Here is a 24,110-nt window from a genome sequence, read left to right as displayed (position 1 = left end):
AGCTGTAATGAGGAAAATCACCTATTAGCAACTATTACGATACTTCGTTTGTCGTGGAATAAGACGACTGCTTCTCTGTTAGTTACCATGAATATTCATCAGCATTTACGTGGTTGTACTGTATGTGAAAAGAATGTTAATCTGTAGTTTCTCTGTAAATAATAATAATGTTTAGCCAATAAAGCTAAATGTGTCATTTCTCCCCTGGATAAAAGAATATGCATGCATATTTCAAGGAACATTTTTGCTGACTACTGTTCCTCTGCAGAAATATATTTTGAAAATAAAGATGCTGTCTGTAAGTCAAATATTGATGAATGGGGAGTTCCTCAGTAGACTGCTTTGTTTAGTTAGGTACTAAATATTTATGGAAAAAAAGTTGTCTAAAAATCAGATTTTATTCACAGTATACCACTGTGAAAAAATATAGTTGAAAATCCTGCGCATTTCAGTGGAATTTTGTAGAATATCAAGTAAGTCCTAATAAAATACCTCTTACGTATGTGATGCTATAACCTATGTAGAAAGATTGAGGGGGCACAATGAGAAATAGCAGTACTCCTTCCTGCACCAGCTCTTCTTTGAAGGCTGGTCTGTCTCATTTCTACTCTCTCCTCCCAGGTATCTGTCAATTTTCCCCGGCCTTGGTTCTCACTCAAGTAACTCAAATAAGTTTTTCTGTATAGAGATCAGATTTAATCAAATTTTAACTGTCTCTTGCTTAACCTGTTTAACATATTTATATAACCCTCTTATCTTTGTCTGCTATTCTGATCACTTCACAAGCCTTACTTGTTTTTCTGAGTGTAAGTGTAATCTTCTCATTAATCAATTGAATGGAGTTACTTTTTCTACCTATTCCTTGTCTCATGACATTATATAATTCTTTTTTTAACATATAACAATTACATCATTTCAGTGTTGCTCATAAATAGCTACAGCTAATAATGGGACAACAGAGGAACTTCAGAGAAGATAGTGTGGCTCTTTCTGCTTGTAGCAGACACTATTACTTGCCTTTAGAGTTATTGATAACTCAGAAGTACAGGATCATGAATCCATTTGGATCCATATACTAAGTTACAAAACCTGGGGGAGAGGTTTCTGGTAGAAGTCTGATATACACCACTGGATCAAGTTAGCGGATATGATGAGTTACTGTTTAAGCTCATATTTGTAATGTACAATAAAACATTACATTGCTATGGGGAGCCCAGTTTGGGACACTTGTGCAACTAAAATAACTAAAATAGCTAGATTGAAAAACCCAGTAATAGTTTCTAAAAATTGTGGAAGAAGTAATTACAAACAAAAGTTGCTGTATCCAATATGTTGTAAGTCATTATTGGACTTGTTGGAGTGTAGTATAAGTATCAGGTGTTAGTCCTGAATTACATCCAGTAGAAACCAACAGAGCACCTAAAATAGGTTGATTCAGCGCAGCTCATTTCTCCAAAGCTGTTACGAGGAAGATACAGGCTAGTAGGAAATATGAATAGAAATTGTGCACTGTATCAGTTTATTAAGTAACCAAAAAACCACACTTCCATAATTAGAGCGCAGATCCTTATAAATATGTATTTCAGTTTAATAAGAAAGAGAACACAATATTTAGAAATAAAAAGGCCATATAAAGGAAGTAGAAAACAGATTATAGATAATAATCTGAAAATATGAGCAGCAATAGAGTATAGAGGATAAGAGAAGAGAAGAGTATAGAGGAGTAAAGAAGAGGATAAAGATATCAACATGAAATCTGTGGGTAGCAAGGCCAAAAACAATAGTAAAGGGGCAGGATTTAACAATGTACTAGTAATAAGATAGCTATTACAATGTAGGTACAACCCATTATTAGATAAAACAACTCTGCAACTGTGCAAAGGTAGAAGTCTTGTATGAATATTCCTGATTTGTGTCTGGAAGGAAGTAGGCTGATGTTATATGAAGATGATGAAGCATCCCCAGTATATTAGTAGCCAATGGAGAATTTTAAACAAATTCTAGAAAGAAGTAGTATTTTTTAGTTGAGAACGTTTATAACTTACAACTTTGTAAGTTATAGGTTGAGGAATTTTTCTTTTGTTAACCCTCATTTTGAATAAGTATTCATACTACTCATTTTAAATAAGTATTCATAGTTTGCAGGCATTGGAACAGGCTGCCCAGAGAGGTGGTGGAATCACCGTCCCTGGAGGTGTTCAGAAAACATGTAGACATGGCACTCTGGGACATGGTTTAGTAGACATGATGGTGTTGGGTTGATGGTTGGACTTGATGATCTTAAAAGTATTTTCCAACCTTAAGATTCTATGATTCTGTGATTCTATAAGTATATATATACTGTAACAGTACCATGAGTCTAGAAGAATGATAATACTGAGTCGATATTCAGAAAAGGCAGTCAGGATAGGTATTTTTATGTCAGTTAGTCTGACCTAATTTCTGGCTAAAATAATGAAAATCTGATACGAAATTCAATTATTAAAGTATTAAAGCATAGGAGTATAGCTATACTTCTTAGAATGACTTTAAAGTAAGTTGCATAAATCTAATTTCTTTTCTGGAAGTCAGTACAAGTCAGTTGATACAGGTTACTATTCATTTTAATTTACAGGTTTTTAAGGTATCTTACTAACACTGTCTTACACTGAGACATTCAGATAAAAAATGTAGGCTACGCAATGTCAATAATATGTTAAATGGGTTAAAAATGGTCTATGTGGTTGAACGGAAAAGTAAAGTAATTAATGAAATTTAGTATTTCTAGAGTTCTGTAAAGATCAGAGCTAAACTTGATCATTAAACATTTTCAAAGAATCCTGATAAAATTTGTCAATGGCATTTATGAAGACTGATAAATAATAATAAAAGTAAGGCCGTAAGTATAATGTAAGCTAGGCCCAACAAAACATTTTTATTACAGAAGAACACAAACTACCTGTAAGAGGGACTAGGTGGCTCTGAGAGTATTTTAGATGCGTTTTATAAAGCTGCACGGTTTTTATCCCATCTAGCTTCCACCACCAGTATAAATTCTCTTTGAACCATGTATCCAATTTCTATAGTGTACCATTGTTCACTATTTTCTATAACATTTATTGCACTATTGGATCGTCAAGTGGATCTGTCCAGTTGTGTGCAGCACAGCAACCAGAGCAAAATGTTCTTTGTTGTGTTTGTAGTACCCGTGACAACACATGCAGAAAATAGCCATTGAATAAAGTAAAAAACTGCTATTAGACTACTTGACTGGTTGTCTATCAAAAATAGGGTACAGCATAACAGTTTGCTTTGAAAGTGCCCAAAATTCTGCCTAATTCTGCAGGAATTCTGTTTTCCTGCATTACTGTTCTTTTTTGGCTTTGGTTTGGTTTTTTTTTTAAGCTCACCTAAACTTCAAATGTATATTGCTGTTACAGACCTTTGTAAGCTCAAGACTGAGTAGTGTTGTCTGTGCCGTTCAACTTGTACATCAGCAAAACTCATTTTTATAAGTTAGTGTGCAGTGATGACATCTGCCTGAGCATGAAAATATCAGAACTTTTCTGACCTTGAGGAAGATGTTTTGAAGTTTTGATATGGCACCTATATTCAACTGCGACTGTAATAAACAGGTGATGGCGGCTGAATGCTTCAAAGTCAGCTGAGTGCATTTCTCACTTCCATAATGCCTCTGTGATTTGGGACTTGCGTGCTTTCTACAGAGGATACCCACAGAAGCACAGTTCACATCTGGTCTGTTCTGGCGTTGTTCTTGATAGGTCTCCAGTATAACCATCTGATAGAATTGACTGCCAAATCAAGACCCATGGCAGTTTACTTGGCAAGCTTAGTGGATCTACTTGGGGATCTAACACTCACTCTCCTAAGACATCTGGCCTCATTTCTGCTACTCAGAGCAGGGCTTAAGCTAGGCGCATTTCCCCATTGCTCCGTTGTTTGAAATACAGTTACGTGCAGCCACACATGTCAGAGGCCTTATTCCACCTCTGCTTGCTCAAGTGATGTTCTGCCAGTCATATGCCATTCAGTCAACTTACCTTATACCCCAATATATGTCAGTCTCTCTTACCTTTCTGCAGTTTACCTTGAATCCCTGGCATCAATTTTGCTATGGCATATTTTCTAGCTGCCACCTTGGGCTGTAGCTTAATATGCAGTTTAAGATAAGTTAACAGTTCTGTTAAAAAGTTCCACCTCTGAGTGATCCTTACTGCTCATTTCTGACCCTATGAAACTTCCTCCCTCCTCTGTTTATGAAATGTCATCATAAACATTACATGGGTCAATTGTGAGCTAGCTCGTGAAAATGCAGTTAAGCTTTTAAAAACCCAGAACACCAGCTTTTATGTACCACAGAGGGTCAGAGCAGGGACAGGTTTACGTGGTCGCAGGCTAGAGATGCTGGGACTGCAAACATCTAGTGGCAGCATTTGGTGGCAGTTCTAATTGAAAATGTCACATGGCACTACTTCTTACAAAGAATAAGTCTAATTAAGAACTCACCACTTTCATGTTAAAAATTGCTGTCATTTCGCAAATTCCTGTTATTTACCATTGTCTTTTTCTCTTGAACTGTTCTGTGTTGGGGAAGATAGAGCATTGCCAGGAAACATGTTCTTCTCAGAATGGCCATATGCAGATGATGTCCTATTAGCACTTTATCTCAAAATAAAAATGATAATAATTTAAAAAAAATAAAGATAATTAGTAGTTGAGTTGGGAGGCTCAAATATTTGGGAAATAGTCTGTTGGGCTTTATCAGCTCCCTTGCAACAAGAGAGCAACACAAGTACACTGCAACTGCCTGTACCTCCAGCTACAAAGTCAGTTCTTTGGACAGAAGTAAATCCTTGCAGGTGTCTCTAAGAATTCTCCAGTTATGGTGAGACAGTAAGAAATACTCTTCATAGTACGTTTCCATTGGTGAATCTATTCTCAAACCCTGTGGATTCCGTTTTCTTGGGAGTACCAGTGCTCCAGCTTCTTCCAGGCCCAGAGTGTGCAGAACATGCTTTTGTATATGGATACTCAGATCGGATGCGGGATGCCATTTCAGTAATCATTTGTTTCGTCATCTAAAAATGCTAAACACAATAGGTAATTGTAAAATTTTATAATTGGCAAAAATGGACTTTTTATTAAAGTAGAACTACAGTTTGCTGTGCAGATGAAAACTGATTTATTTTGAAGAGTTTACACAATTGTATATGAACTGTGCCAATTTGGAAGAGCTGTTTGACCAAATGAAGGTTTCTTCAGCAGGCTACTGGGACATTTTGCAAACAACAGCAGATAGTATCACTTGCGTAAATCAGCACTGTCAGTTTTGATTTGAAAGTGGACACCTTTAATATGACTTCAAGTTGCTAGAAAATGTTCCCCATTGGGAACACTTAAAAGCCAAAAGATAAGTATATTTCATTTATTACACTCCAAACTGTCAACACTTTACCTAGAAAAGTATACCCAGAGTGATTATTTTGTATTGTATGGAGTAGATGATGAGTCTGCCAATCTGTGTTCAGTCAGAATCAGCATAATATTTGGTTACAGAGATGTGTTCCAGTCTGATGAGAATCAGTATTCTTATCTGCAGAATACACATTTTTAAGAGAATGTGTCCTATATGCAAAGCAAAATTTGTGTAACTGAAAAAAATCTCACCATTAAAAAAAATCAGGCATTTGTTGCTTCTTTTTCACTATGCAGGCTGCTTTAGGAAAAAAGGAGAAACACAGCTTTTATTATGAAATACCAACCTTTCTTGGTTCTGAGAAGAAATTGGTGATAAATTAAGCTAATCTCCATCAGGATTACACTGCATCTGGGATTTAGGCAAATTGAATCAGAGGCCTGAATAGTGACAGTGAATATCTATTAGACTGTAAACAGAATAATAGGCCCTGTGAATTTTAATGAATGAAGTGAATGGCTGAAGTCTTATAGTTTACACAAGGCATATGGTTAGTGATGCATACAGTATGCTAGGAACAGCATATAATGTAGATGTCTTGATTACTAAAAATGAAGAATAAATAGAAAGATTTTGAAAAGCTTTTCCTTACTCTTCTTTTTCTTTGCTTTATTAGGCTTAGGAGGACAGCACTTCACTTTGGTTTTTGACCATAATAGGTGAAGATTATATCAGGTGTAACCTAAAATATGTTGAATTTTTTTTTATATCCCTCTCTGTATTGAGTTTAGAGGAATTGATTTAAATGATTCAACCTATGTAACTAAATTTCAAGATATGTCAGGTTTCTGTGGCTCTGCATGTTGTGTCTCATGCAAAGTTTAGATGTGTGCCTGACTTACTTAGGTGATTTTGTGCTGCTTGCATCTTTCTTACAGGGCCTGGGAACCATTCTTATAGACCGTGACTCTGTAATAGATACTGTGCAAACAGATCCAACAAACTTGACCTGAACAGGAAACTGTTTTCACCAACTTGCAAATTACTTCCTTTTCTGCCTCAGGAAAAAAAAATCTTTACGTTTTTCAGAGAATGCCAACAGGCATTCAGCTGGGAGATACTTGGAGAGTCTGCAGTGCACTCCCTGGAAGGGTACTGGTCAACCTGTGATTCCTTTAAATGGCTTGGAGGCACTGCTTTTTAAAGCTGATACTCAGCCCTGTGCATAATCTGGAGATAGTTAGAAAGATGCTTAATTTAAAGATAATGGCCAGTTAGGAGTCTGAAAGATAGAAATGATGTTGACTGGAAAAAGGGATAACTGGAAGACCTGGGGGAAGGATACATGAGTACACAGTATATAGTAAAGGCTCAGGGCTTGAAGTGGTTGGAAAAATTTTTGACAAAATGACAGGAAAAGTAGCAAAACTTGAAAAGGAGGAAAAAGGGCTCCAGTAATGGTTTATTTAAGAGTTCATGTAGAAATAATTGTTCAATGTATGTTGATCAGATTACTAAGAAAGCAAGCTGAAGCAGAGAGAACAGAAAGCACCCGCGTACAGAGCCTCGTGAAGTCCCCACAGTAATTTAGAAAGGTGGGAGCTGGGGGGGATTCCCCAGTGCACATGCTGGGAGAACTACAGAGGGGTGGGAAGAGCTCTAGGAGGGTGGGATCATAAAAAACAAGTGACAGTATTTTAAGAAAACACAGTTGATACAATTTATGGATTTTTTTTAAGAGGATAAGGAACGCCACAGCTGACCTCTTAAATTAGGTTTCAAACACGTTTGTTTCAGCAGTGCACTGGTATTACACAAGGCATTTGGTTTATAGCTTTTATACTTTGCGTGTGTTTCTGCAGAAGGATAGCATAACCTCAGACACTGAACTGAGTATCAGGAAATCTTGGTGGTCTTCACATCTTGGTTGATGGCCTGCTATGTGACCTTTGGAGTGCTGCTTCACCTCAGTATTTCTTGATCTGCCCTGAATATTCTTTGTTTGCCATGTCTGGTATAATTGTGCTGACTTTGTCTGCCCTAACTGTTCAGATAATAAACTCTTTGAGATCCCAGGCATCTCTTACTACACATGTGTGGAGCTCTAATCTCTCTCAGTGCCTTTTTTTTTCCTCTGTAACTAACTGTAATATATTATATTTTAAAGGAATTATGCTAGTTTTGCTAGCACCTGTGTAAATCAGAGGTAATTCTGTTGAAACCAAAGAATTTACAGCAGGGAAAAAATTAATGTAAATGAGGTAGGACTTAAATGCTGAAGTAAATAGGACTTTAAATTATTATTATTGCCCATTTCACATAAATATAATTTTAGAAACCAATATATTTTGACAGAAATATTCTGCCTGTCATCCCACACTGATTATACATATCTCAACTCATTCTCTGCTATAAAGAAAACTATTATTTTTTTCCTGTTATAGGTCACAAAACATGGTAATTGTCTTGAAAATTTAGCAACAGCACAATGAAAACTATGGAGTGTTTGCTGATAACAAAAAAAAAGCATCAGTCTGAAAATATTTGGGTCTGCAATGAGTTTTTGACAGTCTTAAAGCTTAATGTACAGGAGAGATTAGATAACTGTAAAGCAGTAATATTATATACAACCAAATGTCCCTCATATCAGTAAGTATCTGCTGTGTGTTCTATAAATGAGGTGCCCAAGTGATACAATAAGAGAGGCTTCATTTTACCTAAAGCTATGTTACAAGGAATGCTATGAAAAGAAACAGATTTTTAAGACAAGATTTCAGGCATAAATGAAAATGTGATAGCTAAACAGTTATACATGGAGGATTAGGGGGAAAAAAAAGAGAAAAAGCTGACCAGTAATACAAAACTCCTAATTTTGAATCATGAAGGGAATTTTAAAACACAAAAGTATACTCTTAGGTATATATTGTGTACTTCTCTATAGAAATATAAACTACAGTGTAATTGGCCAGAATAAGTTCATTGCTGCATCTTTGTTTAAATAGTTTGTTGTGAAAACACTCAAAAATTAAAAACTGATCACTTTTATATTAATCCGTAAACAAATTGAGCTATCTTTTAGGACATAGCACAATGTATTTAATTTCCTTTTCCTATAAATATCAAATATAGGTTGAAATATTTTTAATATTCTTCCCTATGGTTTTCTACACCTGGAGCTGGTTAAGAAAATGCAGTCAAAAGAACAGTCTCAATTTTGTACTTCAAAATAAATTGTTATAAAGAAATCATTTGTTTTCAATGGTTTTGAAACAAGAAGGAATGGTATTTTGGTAGAGGATGTAGGATGAGATTGGTAGCAAAAGTATTTTGGAGAAGTGTGGAGAAATGTAGTGTTTAAACAGTTGCCAGCTAAGTGAGACTTTCTCCCCTCTGTTATCCTAACAGCAAGCAGGAGCAACACAACTTAAGCCAGCACAGTTGTACAAATTTGAATCTTACCTGTGATAGGAATCAGATTATCAAATTTTATGCAACACAGTTTCTCATTTCTGTCATTGTACCTTAATATTCTTCTTCCTTATTGCGTTTTAACTGGTTTTTGGGTCTGCAGTTCTAAATGCCTGGAAGCTGAGTTTTGTGTTCACATACCAAAATCATGAGGCCTCTTTTATACTGTTTGACTCAAGGGCTTTGTCAGGAAAGCCATGGTGGGCCTAGCTTTGGTAGCTGAAAAACGATACTGTGCAAATCTGTCTACACTTTTCCAGATGTTCTTACGATAATTAGGTTTGGGATATTACTGAATTCACCTTTTCTAGTTCATAGTCTGTTATCCATAACTCAGAGCCATGAAGAAGGCAGAATTGGGCTAGGGTGTTGGACTGCAAACTGGAGATAGCTTTTGCCACAAGGATAGAAGAGGCTGGTAATATTTTAAAACACTTCAATTAATTTTTCAGAGCTTGTCTGTTAGATCCTTAGTTATGCTCATGTATGTTCAGATTTCCTTGTATTAGTGGGTGTGGAAAGTCAGGTTGTAGGTGCAACTGCAGTGTCACATTATTTTGTATATACATACTGCAATTTCTCTATCTTTATGTAAAATGGAACTCTTACAGGTCATCAAGTGAAGTGTTTCTTCCAGACAATGTGTACTTTGAGTTGCTTGCTCACTCCCTGCCCCCGGCGAGACTGGGGAGAGCATACCAAGAGCAAAAATTAGAAAACTTGTGTTTTTAGGGAAGGACAGTTTAATAAGTGAAGGGAAGAGGGGAAAAAACCCCCAAGGGATGTAGACCCATGCCCAACCAGTCTCTGAGCAGTGGCTACCGGCCAGACCAATCCCTCATCCCCCTCAGTTTTTGTTGTCGAGCAAGATGTTATATGGTATGAAATGTCCCCTCGGTCAATTCAGGTCATGTGTTCCCTCCCTACTTCTCGTGCACCCCAGCCTACTCATTGAGGGAGCAGGGTGGGAAACAGACAAGGCCTTGACGCTGTGCAAGCACTGCTCAGCAATAGCCGGTCTGTTACCAATACTGTTTTAGTCACAACTCCAAAACTCTGCACTGCTAGAAGACAATTAACTCCATCCCAGCCAGACCCAGCACAGCATTATTACTATTGTACAAAGTACAGTAAAGCTTAAAATTTTCCATAACTAATGTGAGCCATGGCTTCTGCCATGAGATCTGCACCAGTGCAAGTCTGAAATCTAGCTATACATAGCTACAGTGCTAGCATCAGACTTCGGTTGTCTTGGGGCCATTAAGTTTTATTATACTACAAACAATAACAATAAAGTGTGTAAATTAACATGGTAATTATGAGAATAATTTTAGGCATTGACTTGGTCATATGGCATTACTTGGGGCCATTGATCAATTTGTATCAATTCCAGGATCAACTAGTGTCAGAGCTTTTTGGGATGTAAAGACCCTATTAATAGTGTGTTGTCAGGGTCTGTGTATCACCACAGCTTCTTTGAGTCTTTAATTAAATATGACCTTTTAAAGGAAAGAATACCTTTGTCTTTATATATCTCAAAACTGGTAAAAGTTACAGTGCTAAGAAGTGTTTGCATGCTGAGACCAAAATCGAAAACTATTGTCCTTAGAATGAATATTCTGGGTTGTGAAAATAAAGTAAAAAGGCTTGCGAGGGAGATATTTTAGAACTGTATGCAACCCAGCAGATGTAATATATACTATATAACCATATGGAGTTGGTAGATAATACAGCAATTGCTACTGATTAAAAAGAGACGAGTACTTTAAGCTCATGTTGTTAGAATTTTAAGCGCTTTTTTTTTCCCCACCTAGTCAGACCAGTAGCGATTGCACTGGTCTAACAAAATGTGTTGTAGATTTGTTTTCAGGAATTAATCAGGCATTCCTGCTCTAGTTCGCTGGTAGCAGCTAAGTGTCCCCCACAGGAATAACGGTAACATCTAAGTTGGGAAAATGTCTTTACTAACAAAATATCCCCTAGATTTGACACAAAAGAAAAACAAAGAGAAAAGATCAAATCCTAGTATTACTAGTACTAATAAAGGCATTGTTATCACACACCAATGTAGTACTGAAGTCATATTCTGGATTGATTTCATTGCAGGCAGTGTGTATCACCTATGTATGCTTATAAGTTTAAAACCTACTAGTGGTAATTTTCTCTTTCCTTGATTTTTGTTTAAACTTCATTTTTCTTTCCCTTTTTCTCTTTTCCTTTTCCTTTTTCTTTTTTCTTGTTTTTTCTTTTTTTCTTTTTTCTTTTATTCTTCCCCCTCCTTTTTTCTTTTTTTTTTTTTTTTTTTAAAATTGCTGCTACAGATTCTTCAGGGCCTTTCTGGAACCCTGAACTAAAAGACAGGCACAGTGGAGTTGCAGTTTCTAGGTTCCACTGTTGCTATTGCTATCAGCTTGTTCATTCATCATGAAACTCTTGGAGTTTGGATATACCAATAAAATTTATCTAATAGTATAGTAAGACTATTGCGTGGCAATGTTTGTGTGTTGTCTGAGATGTTCAAATGAATGTTTAACTTTGTTTATTATCATGCTTTTTGTTTGTCTGTCCTCAGCTATTTATCATTATTTGTAGTCTTTCCATGTGGCTTTGCAGTTAATTTCCTTGATATTTTACTCCTTTAATTTACATTTCCTGTTTGCATCAGTATACAAATACGCATCTTCAAGCATCTGAGCACCCATGTCTGAGAGAGATCTCCTTACTTTTAAAATTTGAGTAGCTGATTCAATTTGATTGAAAAATGTACAGCTGAGCTTATTTTTCCGTTGTCAAATACATCTCCTACATAGTGCAGGAGCCAATTTACTGTTGTACCATTTCAAATATTACAAAAGCATGTTGTGATTTATCTGTAATTCTTTTTCATAGTGTGTGCTTTTCTACTTGAGACTTGCTCCTCTCTTAGTCTGTTTCCTTCTATGAGCTTGGTCCAAGTTGCCCTAGCTCTTGGGCCAAGAAACATGTCGAGTTTCTTCTTTCCTCTAAGCTCTGTATTTGCAAACAGGTCTATGTACAAGATTTTGTTGTAAATACTGTGGATGGAGGGACCCAAACTTGAATCAGAAAATGGGACATATTTCATTGTACTTCCTCTCCCCAAATTTGTGGTAGGGTAATTTTGTTTTTAATAATTAAATTTTAGCTAAACACAGAAAAATGTTAAGTTGGGAAGTGGTAGAAAAATAAATGAATCTTGGAATTGGATGAATCTGTTGTGCTTTCTTTGAAATATATTAGCAAATGCTCTCTAATGACTGTATTTTGAATACACTAGAGACTGTAGAGTACTTTACCCCAAATGCCAATAAACAGGCTTCATAATTCTGCAGTCAGTTTCTATGAGTTGAAGGCATTCTGCAGAAAAATAATTTTCAGGAGTTTATCAGCTATTGGTGAGAGATAGTTTAATAAGATGAGGCCCACATATGATGATTGAAAGAAAACGTTATTCTCTCATTTTAAACTCAGCCAAGGTGTCTGTGTTGACAATCATAGTTCTGCCTGAGTCATGGAAGTTGAATATGCTAGGAGGATCTTCTGACAATGAGTTACTGCTCTTGTCTGTCAGCCAACAATTTTGACATAAAATTGTCTTGTTCTGCTTTTTACAAAATACTTTTGTCATAGTTGCATAAATATGGAAACAAAATAACTTCAGTTGTACAACTGATGATTTATACTAATGTATAGTGTTATTTCACTAAAGCGGAGAACTTTAGGATAGGAGAGGTAGGACCTTGAACCATCAATTCTTTGTTGTGCAGTTTGGCTCATGTTCAGCTGCAGAAGGAATTATTCAAGCTCAGTACTTGTGTGGTGTTGGGGAACATAAACCAAAATCAGGTATGGATTCCATTCAGCTTTCATTCAGGTCAACAAATTCTTTTCAGGAGGGTATTTCATACTTTTCTTTTTTTATTGTAGTTTTAAATAAACAAGGTGAGTGGCCTCACCCGTGCTGGGTTCCTTCTTTTCTGTTAACCACAAGTACAATTTTCTGTCTAGTCATCTCACTATTTTTCACTTTTCCTAGTTTTTTACATCAGTTTTACTAAATCCCTGTAATTCATTTTTTCCACTCCAGGTAATGGTTCTCCTTTGCTATCATTTAAACCTTTGAAACAGTTGCCTTCTAATACTATTTTGCTCTTTTGAATTTCTTTTAAGCTGCATGCATCTTTCTGGCTTAATAATGTATACCACATTTCAGAAATGATCATAGAAAAATTGTCCCTTGTTATTATTGGCTTTATTAGTCATTAGTAATAGTAGTAATGATAATAAAGGCAGTTGAATTATGCAGCATTAGCAGCATTAGACATCCTATCAAGTTCTAGTTCTTGCTTAAAACTAACTAAAAGTCTTCAACAGCAGAAATGGGATCTAAAATTGAGGCTTCTCTCGGTACCCCTGCTCGGACCTTGTGAAAGACAGGGTTAAAGATCAATTCCATGGTTCAGGTCTGGCACCTGGTCTTCCTCCCGCCACCTAAGCTGGTATCTGTTTAAAACACATATGATCTGCTAAGAGCATCCTTGTGAACAGACTGCCTGGCCTGCCGAGTCCTTCTGCATGGGCCAGCTGCATAGTGAGTACAACCCCTCCTATGCAAGCTTTGAATAATAACACAGTGGACTTATCCGCTCCGAGGGTATGCTGCTTATCAGCAATGGATAACCACTACTGTGATGATTTAATTGTAGAAATTGTATTGGGAAGAACTGGTAGGCAGGAGAGTTTTGAATTACCCTGTCTTGGTGGGAACCAAAATTTCAGGTTTTGAATAAAGAGATATACTGGTGTTTCTTCATGGAGTCAGGTATGAATAAGCTTTAAAAAGATCTCTATTTGACCACAGTAAAGCCTGACACTTTTGTTGTTATTTCAAGAACGTTTCTGGTAGACTGGGTCAGGAAAGGATTTTTAATTGATTCTGCAGAAGCTGCTTTGTCTTACTGTTGATGGCATTGTGAATATAGTTATTTCGCTAAAGACACACAACAAAAAAATTGTATCTATATTTAAGAATATTTTCCAGTTTAATGTATTAATTCATATTTTGTGTTCTAAATATCATGTTATTTACTATTACAGCACATATCGTATTGAACCAATAACACAGAATGAACATAATTCCCATCTAATGGAGCTTAGTCTAAATGATACTGGTTTTTCCATAGTGTTTGCACTTTAAGAAAAATTAGAACGGAGTATTTTTTACTTGCATCTTCCAGGCTCTAACCAGAGAGTTACAGCACAGCATACAAGAGCTGAGAACAAAAATCAAACAGGCAAAAAAAATTGGAGAAGTGGGAGTGTGCCAAAAGGGTCTTTCCCAAGAGTCTGTTCAGTTGGCAGCATCTATTCTTAATGTTTCAACAACTGATCTGGAGGAAATATTAGAAGTAGAAGATGATGAGGTAAGTTATTTTAAGGACTCTTAAAAGTAAAAAGGGGCTAGATCAGAAGATGCTGTATATTTCATGTCTTGAGGAAAAGAATTTCCAGATAAAGACTGGAATTTCATTATGCAGCATCCAGCACAAAAAGAACAGAACAGTTGGATTTTAAGGAAAAGGTCAGGTTAGAGACTCATAAGGTGGCAAGGCTTTGGGCCTGCATAAATAAAATATAAATATACTGTTTTCAGCATGTAGATATAGAGACATTATTTGAAAATCCTTCGTCGTTTCCTTTTTCATGACACTATTTGGCAGGGTTATACATTTTAAATAGACTTCTGCATTAATGAAAACAAAAATAGAATGTGTCTTGCTGTGCCAGATTGATTCCGTTGATGCTTCCTTTCTTGAATTGTGATACCTGTTAAAGGTATTTCTATAAACAGATGGTTTCTGGGGGAATCCATTGCCTTTTTTTGTTGATTCTATCATAAATTTTACTATGAAATATCTGATAGTGTTGCATCAAATCACCCTCTATTAAATAGGTACAGTAGTAGGATTTCTTACCCAGATTTATTTAGCCCTGATCAAATAATACACAATAAAGCCTGTACAGTTACTTTAATAAGAATGTCTAGGAGTTGACCATTATTGGGCTGTAGCAGTACTCAGGTGATGAGTTAGGTTTAACCTTATTGGAGCTTTGCATTACAGAAGTCACAAAAGAGAGTTTTCACGTTGGTTAAATAAAAGTGCACTGTATGTGTATGCACTGATATGGATTCCATTCATAAATACAAATAAAAAGGACTTTCCATAAATAGAAAACAAACTTAAAATACAGGTGATGAATTTACACTACACAGATTTTAGATATATATTCCATTTATCAGTGCACAGAGTCAGGAACCTTTACAGTGAAATTGTAAAATTTACCCATAGATCACCTGTATGTCCATGTGAAAAGAACATGCCATGCATGCTTCTAGGGACACGCACAGACAAGGATAGGTTTGTAAATTTAACAGAGCCCTCATACTTGGTGGATATGCTTCAGATAATTAGTTTTGCAATCATAGTTGCCACTTCCACATGCTGTTTATTTAATGTACATCCAGTTATATATTTCCTTTATTGTTCATTATGTTCTTCTCAGGTGGTGTGAAAATATTGTGTCTATGTCTAAATATTTTTTCTATTTTTAGGAAACAGCAAAGACAAAAATGGAATTTGAAAAAGATAAAGAATGGCTGCAGTATATACAGAAACTTCTTGAAGCACAGGTGCTAAATTTATATCTTCCCTTAATGAATTATAACTTTCTACTCTCAGTAGCTAAGTGGTTTTAGGTTGTAGTTAATCTGTTGCATTTGTAATTATGTTGCAATTGATGGTCCCAAACTAAACTGTGATGAGGGAACGTAAAATCCTTGTTTTGTAGCATTTCCTTTTTATTTCTTTTAAAATAAGAGTCACTGTATAAAACTGAAGAGATGCTAACCAAGGATTTGTGATAGCAAACATAACAGGTGAAACCAGTGAAACAATGCTGGAGAAAACTGGTACAGATCTTGGCAAATGTGTTAATTGAATTATTGAAACAGTGTGTAATGCTTGCTAGAGTGAGCAGGATCCATTCTCTCATACCTCTTAGGAAAAAGAGATTTTTTATTATGTGTCTTTAAAGTTAGCAGTTGATATGGACACCTGAGGAGTTCATGGGTTTCAGTGACCTTTTACTGTGGACCTGTTTCCAGTCAATTCATGTTTTCCTCATAGCCAGACAGCTGTTTATTATCGTGTCTTCCCGCATTCTCTACAATATTTTCTACTGAGACCTCGAGCAGCTTGTTAGTGGGAAGTAAATATTGATTTGGCATCCTGTCAATGCAGAAAGAATGAAAAAATTTCCACCAGAGGCCCCTCAAACATTTTCCTATCGACATTTTCTGGGCAGAGAGGAAAGCTGCATAGAGGATGACAAGGCTGAGACTAGCAGAAATCCCTGAGGGGTCCATTGAGACTGCCGCTGTGACCTGTGTGATACTTTTTCTTCTCTTTCAAGTCTTTTTTTTAATACACACAGAGTCTGCTGGGATGCTCCCCTCTTGTAAGTGATCAAGGGCAGTTTATTGGCAGGTGAGAGCCCTGCTTTTCTAGCCATACTCAGCTTTTGTTTGGACATTGCTGACAACATACACTGACTCTTGAAACTTTTCCATTGTATTTAAGTTGTTTCCGTTATTCAGATGATAGGTAGCTGATGTCTGAAAAGAAATAAAATTTGATTTATAAATCCAGTGTTCCTAATGCATATTCACTAGCATGGGTCCATTAGCAATGTAGTTCATTTCGATTAAGAATGTGAATGATTGAAAATATTTTGAAAGCCATTTCAATGGAAATATCACATACATTTTTATACATTTTATCATTAATAGCTTTTGTGTCTAGATTGTGTCCTATGACCACATTTTTAAGAAATGAGAGTTTTTCCCTCTTGCATTATCGAAACTTACTACCATTAAGACTGCTTAATTGCTGCAGTGGAGGAGATGGAAATATCAGTTTGCTTTTACTGGCTTTGTCAGAAATCCTGGCAGTTTAATTTAACCTTGTAGTGTTACATGAAACTCAGCTGTAAAAGCACAAATATTTCTATTCACTAAAGCACCTTAAGAATTTTTTAAAAAATCCATAAATTTCAAGATTCTGTCCATATTATGGACACCAAAACAGGACTCAGATTCATGGAATATGACAAAGAATTCTTGCATTATTTTCTGTTATCATTCTTTGGCAGATCATTAACAAATCCTAAGCAGATTTTTATCACTTCTCTTCATCTGATATAGACAGACAGCAAAAAACAAGGCATGGAGAGTGAGGGCGTTGTTGACTATGTAACCAGCTATATTAGAACTGGAAATGTTAGCTAAGAATAGAGGAGCTCATTGCTCTTAGCCGTATCAGTTTGTGTACAAGTTAACAGTGGTTTTCAGTGATTTTTGCTCCATCTTGTGGGGTTCCTCAGAAGGAGCTCTGAGGGTAAAAGTAATTCTTGGCAAGATGACCATGTTTAGAATTGCAAGGGGATTAGTGCTTTTTGGGAGCAGCCAGCTCTGCTTTTCATTTCTGTCCATGCTAAGTCACATGGATGGAAATTGCTAAGATTTCTTGGTCTCTCTTTGGGAGCAGCTCATGGAAGAGTCCTAAGCCCTTTAAAATGCTTAACTTGTATCTTGTAGAGAGTTTGGTTGTGGTTTCCTTTAGTAGGCATTGGTAATATTTCTGATCTGAAAACTAAAGCTCATGGTGAAATGAAAGCTTTCTGTCAGGACTTTGCTCGTGATGGGCTGCTTAGGTTGGCAAACTGTGTACCCATTTGCATCTTGAACAAAGATGCAGGCTTGCCCTTTTCTGTTATTCTGAGAGAATATTCAGTCGAAAATTGCATCAGATCACTTAATATTGCATTTTGATATAGTGTCTTTTTGTGCCATCTAGCTAGAACTTTGGAACATAATTGCCCAGCAGTATTGATTTAATTGCCTAGGTTTATTTGTGGACTCCTAATTATTGACTGGAGGTAAATTTAATGGAGAAACCTTTATGAACACTGGGAAACTGCTGCTGTTGCTGTTATACATAATGAACTGCATCATATCCCTTTAGATCATTCTTCAAGCTAATTTTATTCCACTGTGACAGTACGATAACATTTAAAATGTCATAGACGTTTTATTTTTATTACTGACATACGCCATTTTACTGCTGCATTAGAATTTTGGAGGGGACTGAGGGAAGCACTAGTTGCTTTTTACTGTCATTTTATGGATTCCCTAAAGTGTAATGATAAAGGATAGCACACCTCTGTTTTACACTTCATCTGTACCTTTCTTTTCCGTACTCTTATGACTTGGAAAAATTCTAATTTCTGTCAACTTTACAAGAATGTTAATATTTCAGTGATAAATATTTTTGCATTCCTGAGGGTCACAGACCCCAGTCAGAGTTTGTGTCCTTATTTTATCAACTACTGTAGAAGCACATGTGTAGAAACTATACCATTGCTAAGAAGCTTACAATTTGATAAGAGACAACCCTAGATCAGGATGTTATTCTGTAAATGGGAAAGGTCTAATCGAAAAGTACAGTCATATTCTGAATTCTACAGAGCTGGTAGAAGTCACTTACTGTCTAAACCAACAGCTTGAAGTGTTTTTTCAGTTGTCTTTTTGTATTTGTACATTAGCACCTGATGACTAGAGTGTTCTCATTAAAGTATAAAAATGAAACATCTTAATAACTGACATTAGGATAAAAGGTAAAAGGTTGTCTTGCCTATGAAGAACCAGTATGTGGAGAGGCTTCACAGGAGTGCATGCAGATATCTGCTACCTGCACAGGGGAATCTGAGTCATGTACAGAGACATTGAACTGACTATGGATTAGTGATTGGGCATGGGAGTGAGAAGCTGGGAAAAGTATCACATCATAGACCATTGAGTTTTCAGCAGTTCACGGTATTTGGGAGAGGAGGAAACAAGTATGGTTATCAATATGTATGTGTGTTTACAGCTTGCATGGCAAGTGATGAGGCTTCTACCTACTTTGTCCCTCACATCTGGGTGTGTATGTCTTATTATTGGGGCCTGGTACAGTATAGTAGCACTCTATTTTTATAATAAAAAATAAAACCAACCAAACAAAACACCTAAAAACCAAACCCCAGCAATCTTCTCTAGCTTTTGCCCATCATGGGAAACTTACACAGCTCAATCAAGAGAATGACTTCTTTTCACATAGCTTATACAAGATTTCTTGTACCACCCAAGGCTTTCCTTCATTGTGACTGATTGTAAGGAACAGCATCTTGGAACTATCTGTTAATAATTTTGTATGTGAGTACAGCATTGTTAGCCCAATCTAGATTACTGCCTGCAGTCTCCAAGAACTATTTTAAAATAAAAATCATCTGCCTAACTCTTCCAAGCATTGAACCAAATGACAGCATTGATTTAGCACATGCCTTGTCAGATACACAGCAGCACTTGCCTTTCCTCCCTCCTCATGTACTCCTCAGGATATCACATCTCACATAAACAAAGCTGCCTAATAAAATCTTTTCTCTCATGACTTCATTATGAATCTACAAATCATATTCCAATGGTCAAAACTTCCAGAAAATCTCCCCTCTGTTCTGTGGGTGCTCTGTAGATGTGTGTATAACCCATCTCTAGAACAGGGTTTGGAACAGTATATTCACTCTTCATTGGTAGGGATTTTCCCCAACCCCTTTTTAGGATTTGCACTGGCTTCTAAATACAGGTTTCCTCTGGTGTCATCTGGGAATGTGCACTAACAGCTATGATTATTTCCTTTCAGACTTCTTGGGTTGGAACGCACCCGCTTTGCTTTCATTAGTTGCTCTCCGGCCTCTGTCTGTCTTCTCCTTCTCTTTGAACAGGTCTCTGCTCATTGCCTGTCCCCTACTCACACACACACACACGTATGTATTCACCCATGCACAAACGCACCTGCACACACTCACCACTGCCACCATTGCCGGGTGTTTCAAGTACCTGCAGCTTAAAAAGCAGCACCAGTGCAGTCTGAACCATATCCTGGGCACCATTAACACTGATACCAGACCATCAGAACGTAACCATGATTTTCTTGTCATTACAAGAATAAGAGCTCAGTCCTGTGCATTGACAATCCATTATGGTATAAATCTATGTTTTATCTCATGCACACAAACAAAACCACATTACATCACTTTTCCTGGACTGAAACCAAGGAGAAATTGGCTTGATTACTCAGGATAAGAATACAGACAGGTGCATACATATGTATATAATCATGTATGTACAGCCATCACAAAGCAGAATGGACAAAGAACAATAATGAAGTGAAGCATTTCTCTAATTTTTTTGTAGACTTTGACTTTTAGTTTATAATGAAATTAGGAGGGTTTGATCATTGTAATCTGAATATCTTTAGTTTTATTTCAGGTTTTTGTTTGTGGTTCACTTAATTCAATTTGAGGCAGCTCTGCAGTTTTGTTGGGAAATGATTATCCCTACGGGGAGATTTAAAATAGGTGTAACCACTGATTTGTGTATTAAATACTTTTATTTTTATGTTAACGCATTTTAGACTTTGTGAAGCAGAGGCCAAGTAATATTGTACTCTGTGAATGGAGACACTATGCCTCATTAGAACAACAACACTGCCTTGCATTCATTATGAGTCTTTTCACTGCCAGATCAGTGTATATTTATGCACATGTGTGGAACAAGACTTCTTGTTGTCGTGTAAGGTCAATAAATATTACTAGTTTATTTTTTATGGAAGGGATCTCTAAAAGAAGTATACTCAAGGTCAGAATAAATAGGTGAAAGAAATAGAAATAACTATCAGCATTCCTGAACCTTTAGGATCATATTGCCTCAGAGTGATCCATACACCCAGATATGTCTGGTATATGCTATTTCATGCATATGGCTTTCTAGTATCAAAGAAGAAATCCCTAATTCTGATAAATAAATAAAAAATCTTTAAGTGCATGTAGTTTGCACTTTCAAATTTTCTGAACTGATACAAATCAATTAAATACTACTTCTCTTCAAGCCTACCATAATGTACTGATTTAGGATCGCCATCATTGTTAATGCTTAGTGTTCACATAAATTGATTGTGGCACAGATAACTGTGAACCATTGGAAGGAAGTATCATTCTGTATTAAAATATATAATTATCAGTGGTATAAACAAGCTTTCACTCCTTAGGTGTGCGCTTAGCACTCACTGAACTCCCAAAGCCTTCCCCAAGCATATGGCAGGTTTGGAAGTTGCGATGAATACTTTGGAGTAGAGATATCTTCAATGGTTGTGAAGTTCTGGGGAGAAGTGTAGAGGGAAGCTTCCCAGGATAGTTACAGAGCCATCATTAAAAGTAAATCTGACAGGCTTCTATTAAAGATGAAGACTGTAGAGATCATTGAGTTCTGGTTGCCTGTATGGAAAGAAAACCAGATAAAAACATACAGCACTTTTACTCTGAAACCAACAAATGTTGAAAGAATTACATCACATTCAACTTTCAAGTGCTCTTCATTTAAATGAATGATTTAAATGGAAAGAGTTCTTGAAAGATCACTTTGCTATGGCATGGAAGCCACAGAGAGTAGTGAGCAGCAAGTAAAATGTAGCTAGAATGATATGAGCCAGAGACATCAATAAGAAACCATTCATCTCAGGCACAACATTAAGGAGGTGAAATGTATCAGAAATGAATGTAGTCAAGCTAGGCAAGAAGAATTAGAGACTTTGAGGTAATGGTATAGTGTTCTCATAAAAAACATATTTAGACAAGGAGGGAGAGCAATTAGAGTGAACAGGATGCTGGGGTCAGTGTTTTTAAAGCACAGTAGCAAGTAAGTGTCACAGAATTTCAGATAAGATTATGTCTTATATTACTCTGAATAGATTTGTGCTCAGTGAATTGGATCCATCTATTCCCCAAAAAGTCATCACAATAGCATGCAGGAGAAAGCTGACATGTGTAGATGACTACTAGAAAATTCTTACCATAAACAGAAGTTATTTTTGACAGATGGAGACATGTCTGGCCAGCAAGTACCAGCCCTTCAAAACCTCCTTTCCTGTAGAAAAGGGAAATAGTGCATATTATCGTCCTTTTTCTGTAACTGCAAAATGACTTTTGAGCAACATGCAGGATTGCCATTACAGTCACTTCATGATAGATGCTTGCTGTTAACAAGATTTTCCTTGCTACCATTTTAGATATTTTTTTTCTGACTTGTTAGTAATTACGAGTACATATCAGTATGTAGATTCATATCAGTGTATCAGTTCCGACATCACACCAGCATTTGTATTTTATGTATTTTTGCATTTGGGTTTGTTTGTTTGATATATTTTGTTTCATGTATCTAGGAAATAGGCAGTACTCTATCTGGTATAAGTATCATATAGTTTTCTCTTTAAGATGGAATACAGAAGTGAAAAAATAAAATCAGAGCAGCGATACTCGAGTGCAGAACTATAGAGTGATTCTAGATGCAACAGTATTGCCTCGAACTACAGTTGTGAAAATAGAGGAAGCTGGTGATTGGCCTGCTCAACCAACTGCTATATTTTAATAATAATTTAATATTGTAATAATTTAATAGTTTATTTCTGGTGACCTTATTAAGGTAAAATTATCTCTCCTTCTGCTATGAGCATCAGCTGTTACTTTTAGTGTGGGACTGACTCCTCGGTCACTGCTGGTCTAACCAGGAGTTCAGGAAAGCTGACAGAGGCTTTCCAAGAGTGAATGAAAGCCGTTCTGCTCTCCTCTAGCACGGCACCAACCACTCTCTGCGTGGATCTGCAATGACTCGTGTTTTGTCCAAAAGTACTCCCCAGTGCACAGTGCACTGATGCACCAAGCCTGTGAGAGAAAACCTCTTTAAGCATTAAAGCAATGACACTGAAAAGTATACCTAATCTCTTCCTTTGAAGACATCAGTTGTGCAAATACATCTTTTCTATTGGAGGAGATATAAAAGAGATTTTCACTTTTGTCTCTAAATATGTAAATGCAATTTTTTGGTGTTGTGTTTCAGAGGAGCAGACGTTTGTGTCATATCCAAATCAATGTAATTGGAGCTTTTGGGGCTTTGGGGTTTGTTTGCTTTGGGATTTTTTATTTACAAGTTTTCACATGTGAGACTAAGTCAGTTGCCACAGTATTGAGAACTATACTAGTAGTTCTGTCTCATCCTCCTGAGAGTTGTGAACATACACAACCATTTCTGTATGCCCTAGAAATGACTGTAACTTCTTATTGATCAGCTGATGGAAGATAAATGACAGAGATGCTGGTACTGCAGTTTACATCATTAACATGGTCAGTAAAGCATGAATTGTTCAATAAGGCGTTTATCTTTTTTCATTTTACTCTGTTCTTTTTATCATTTTTATGATAGAGAGCAAATTGTCAGACACTAACCAGGCAGGTGAACTTTAAAGATCAGATGTGTGCATGTGTGATAGTTCTCAGAACTAAGTGCAATCTAATGGTTTAAAGGTATTTAATAAATGTCTTTCACATGAAGAAACTAAAGTTCGATGACCATTTTTCTTACTATGTTTCCTTTTCAGTTTCCTTTTGCCTCATACTTAATGGATGCCATACTGGAAAAATTAAATGAGAAGAAGAAGTTGGTAGAAGAGTACAGTTCTCTCATGAAACAGACTGTATGATATTGCAAATTGTGACTGAAATATGTGTGCTGTTTCCTCATGTCCTTCCTCTTCACATAAAGAACTGTCAATATGCATGTTCAATACATAAGTAGAAACTGTGACCTAATTAATTGTTGAACAAGAGGAATTCATTACATTCCTATTTAGAAAGAAGTGTAGTGTTTGATTCCTGAAGACAAAAATTGCTGCAAATCAATGTGAAGTTAAAAAATATTTTCCTTTCAATGGATTAACAGTGAACACCAGTGCAGGCTTTGTAGGGAAAGGATGTTTTTTGATACGACCAATATGAATCTGTTCAATTTAGAAAGCAGCTAAGTAACTCCTGGTTGTACTAGTGAGAACAGTAGAAGTAGGATTTACAAAGGAATGGGGAATATCATTGGGATTTTGAATACCTAATTTCTTTTAGCTTCGTTGTAAATCCCAGCTTTACAATACATGCTATATAAAATGATATGCTTTCTTTATATTGGAAAAAATGAGAAAACAAATGATTGTAGGAAAAAAAGTATTCA

General features: G+C 36.3%; 1 protein-coding gene across 5 annotated transcripts in view; it reads left to right on the top strand.

Annotated features, from left to right (window-relative positions):
• CNTLN (centlein) overlaps positions 1-23,774 on the top strand; it is a 207,257-nt gene extending 183,483 nt beyond the window's left edge. For 4 of the 5 annotated variants that reach the window (XM_075740038.1, XM_075740035.1, XM_075740037.1 and 1 more), the window contains 3 exons: positions 14,140-14,325; positions 15,516-15,593; positions 23,488-23,737. In XM_075740038.1, the coding sequence (XP_075596153.1) occupies positions 14,140-14,325; positions 15,516-15,593; positions 23,488-23,589 (366 nt within the window). In that variant the 3' untranslated portion in view covers positions 23,590-23,737. Of the gene's footprint in view, positions 1-14,139; positions 14,326-15,515; positions 15,594-23,487 lie in introns of all 5 variants that reach the window. The other variant, XM_075740036.1, reaches the window with a different exon arrangement.
• Positions 23,775-24,110: the final 336 nt, after the last annotated feature.

The sequence above is a fragment of the Balearica regulorum genome, chromosome Z, assembly GCF_011004875.1.
Source record: "Balearica regulorum gibbericeps isolate bBalReg1 chromosome Z, bBalReg1.pri, whole genome shotgun sequence".
NCBI classification, from domain to species: Eukaryota; Metazoa; Chordata; class Aves; order Gruiformes; family Gruidae; genus Balearica; species Balearica regulorum.
This window is presented reverse-complemented; position numbering and strand designations above follow the sequence as displayed.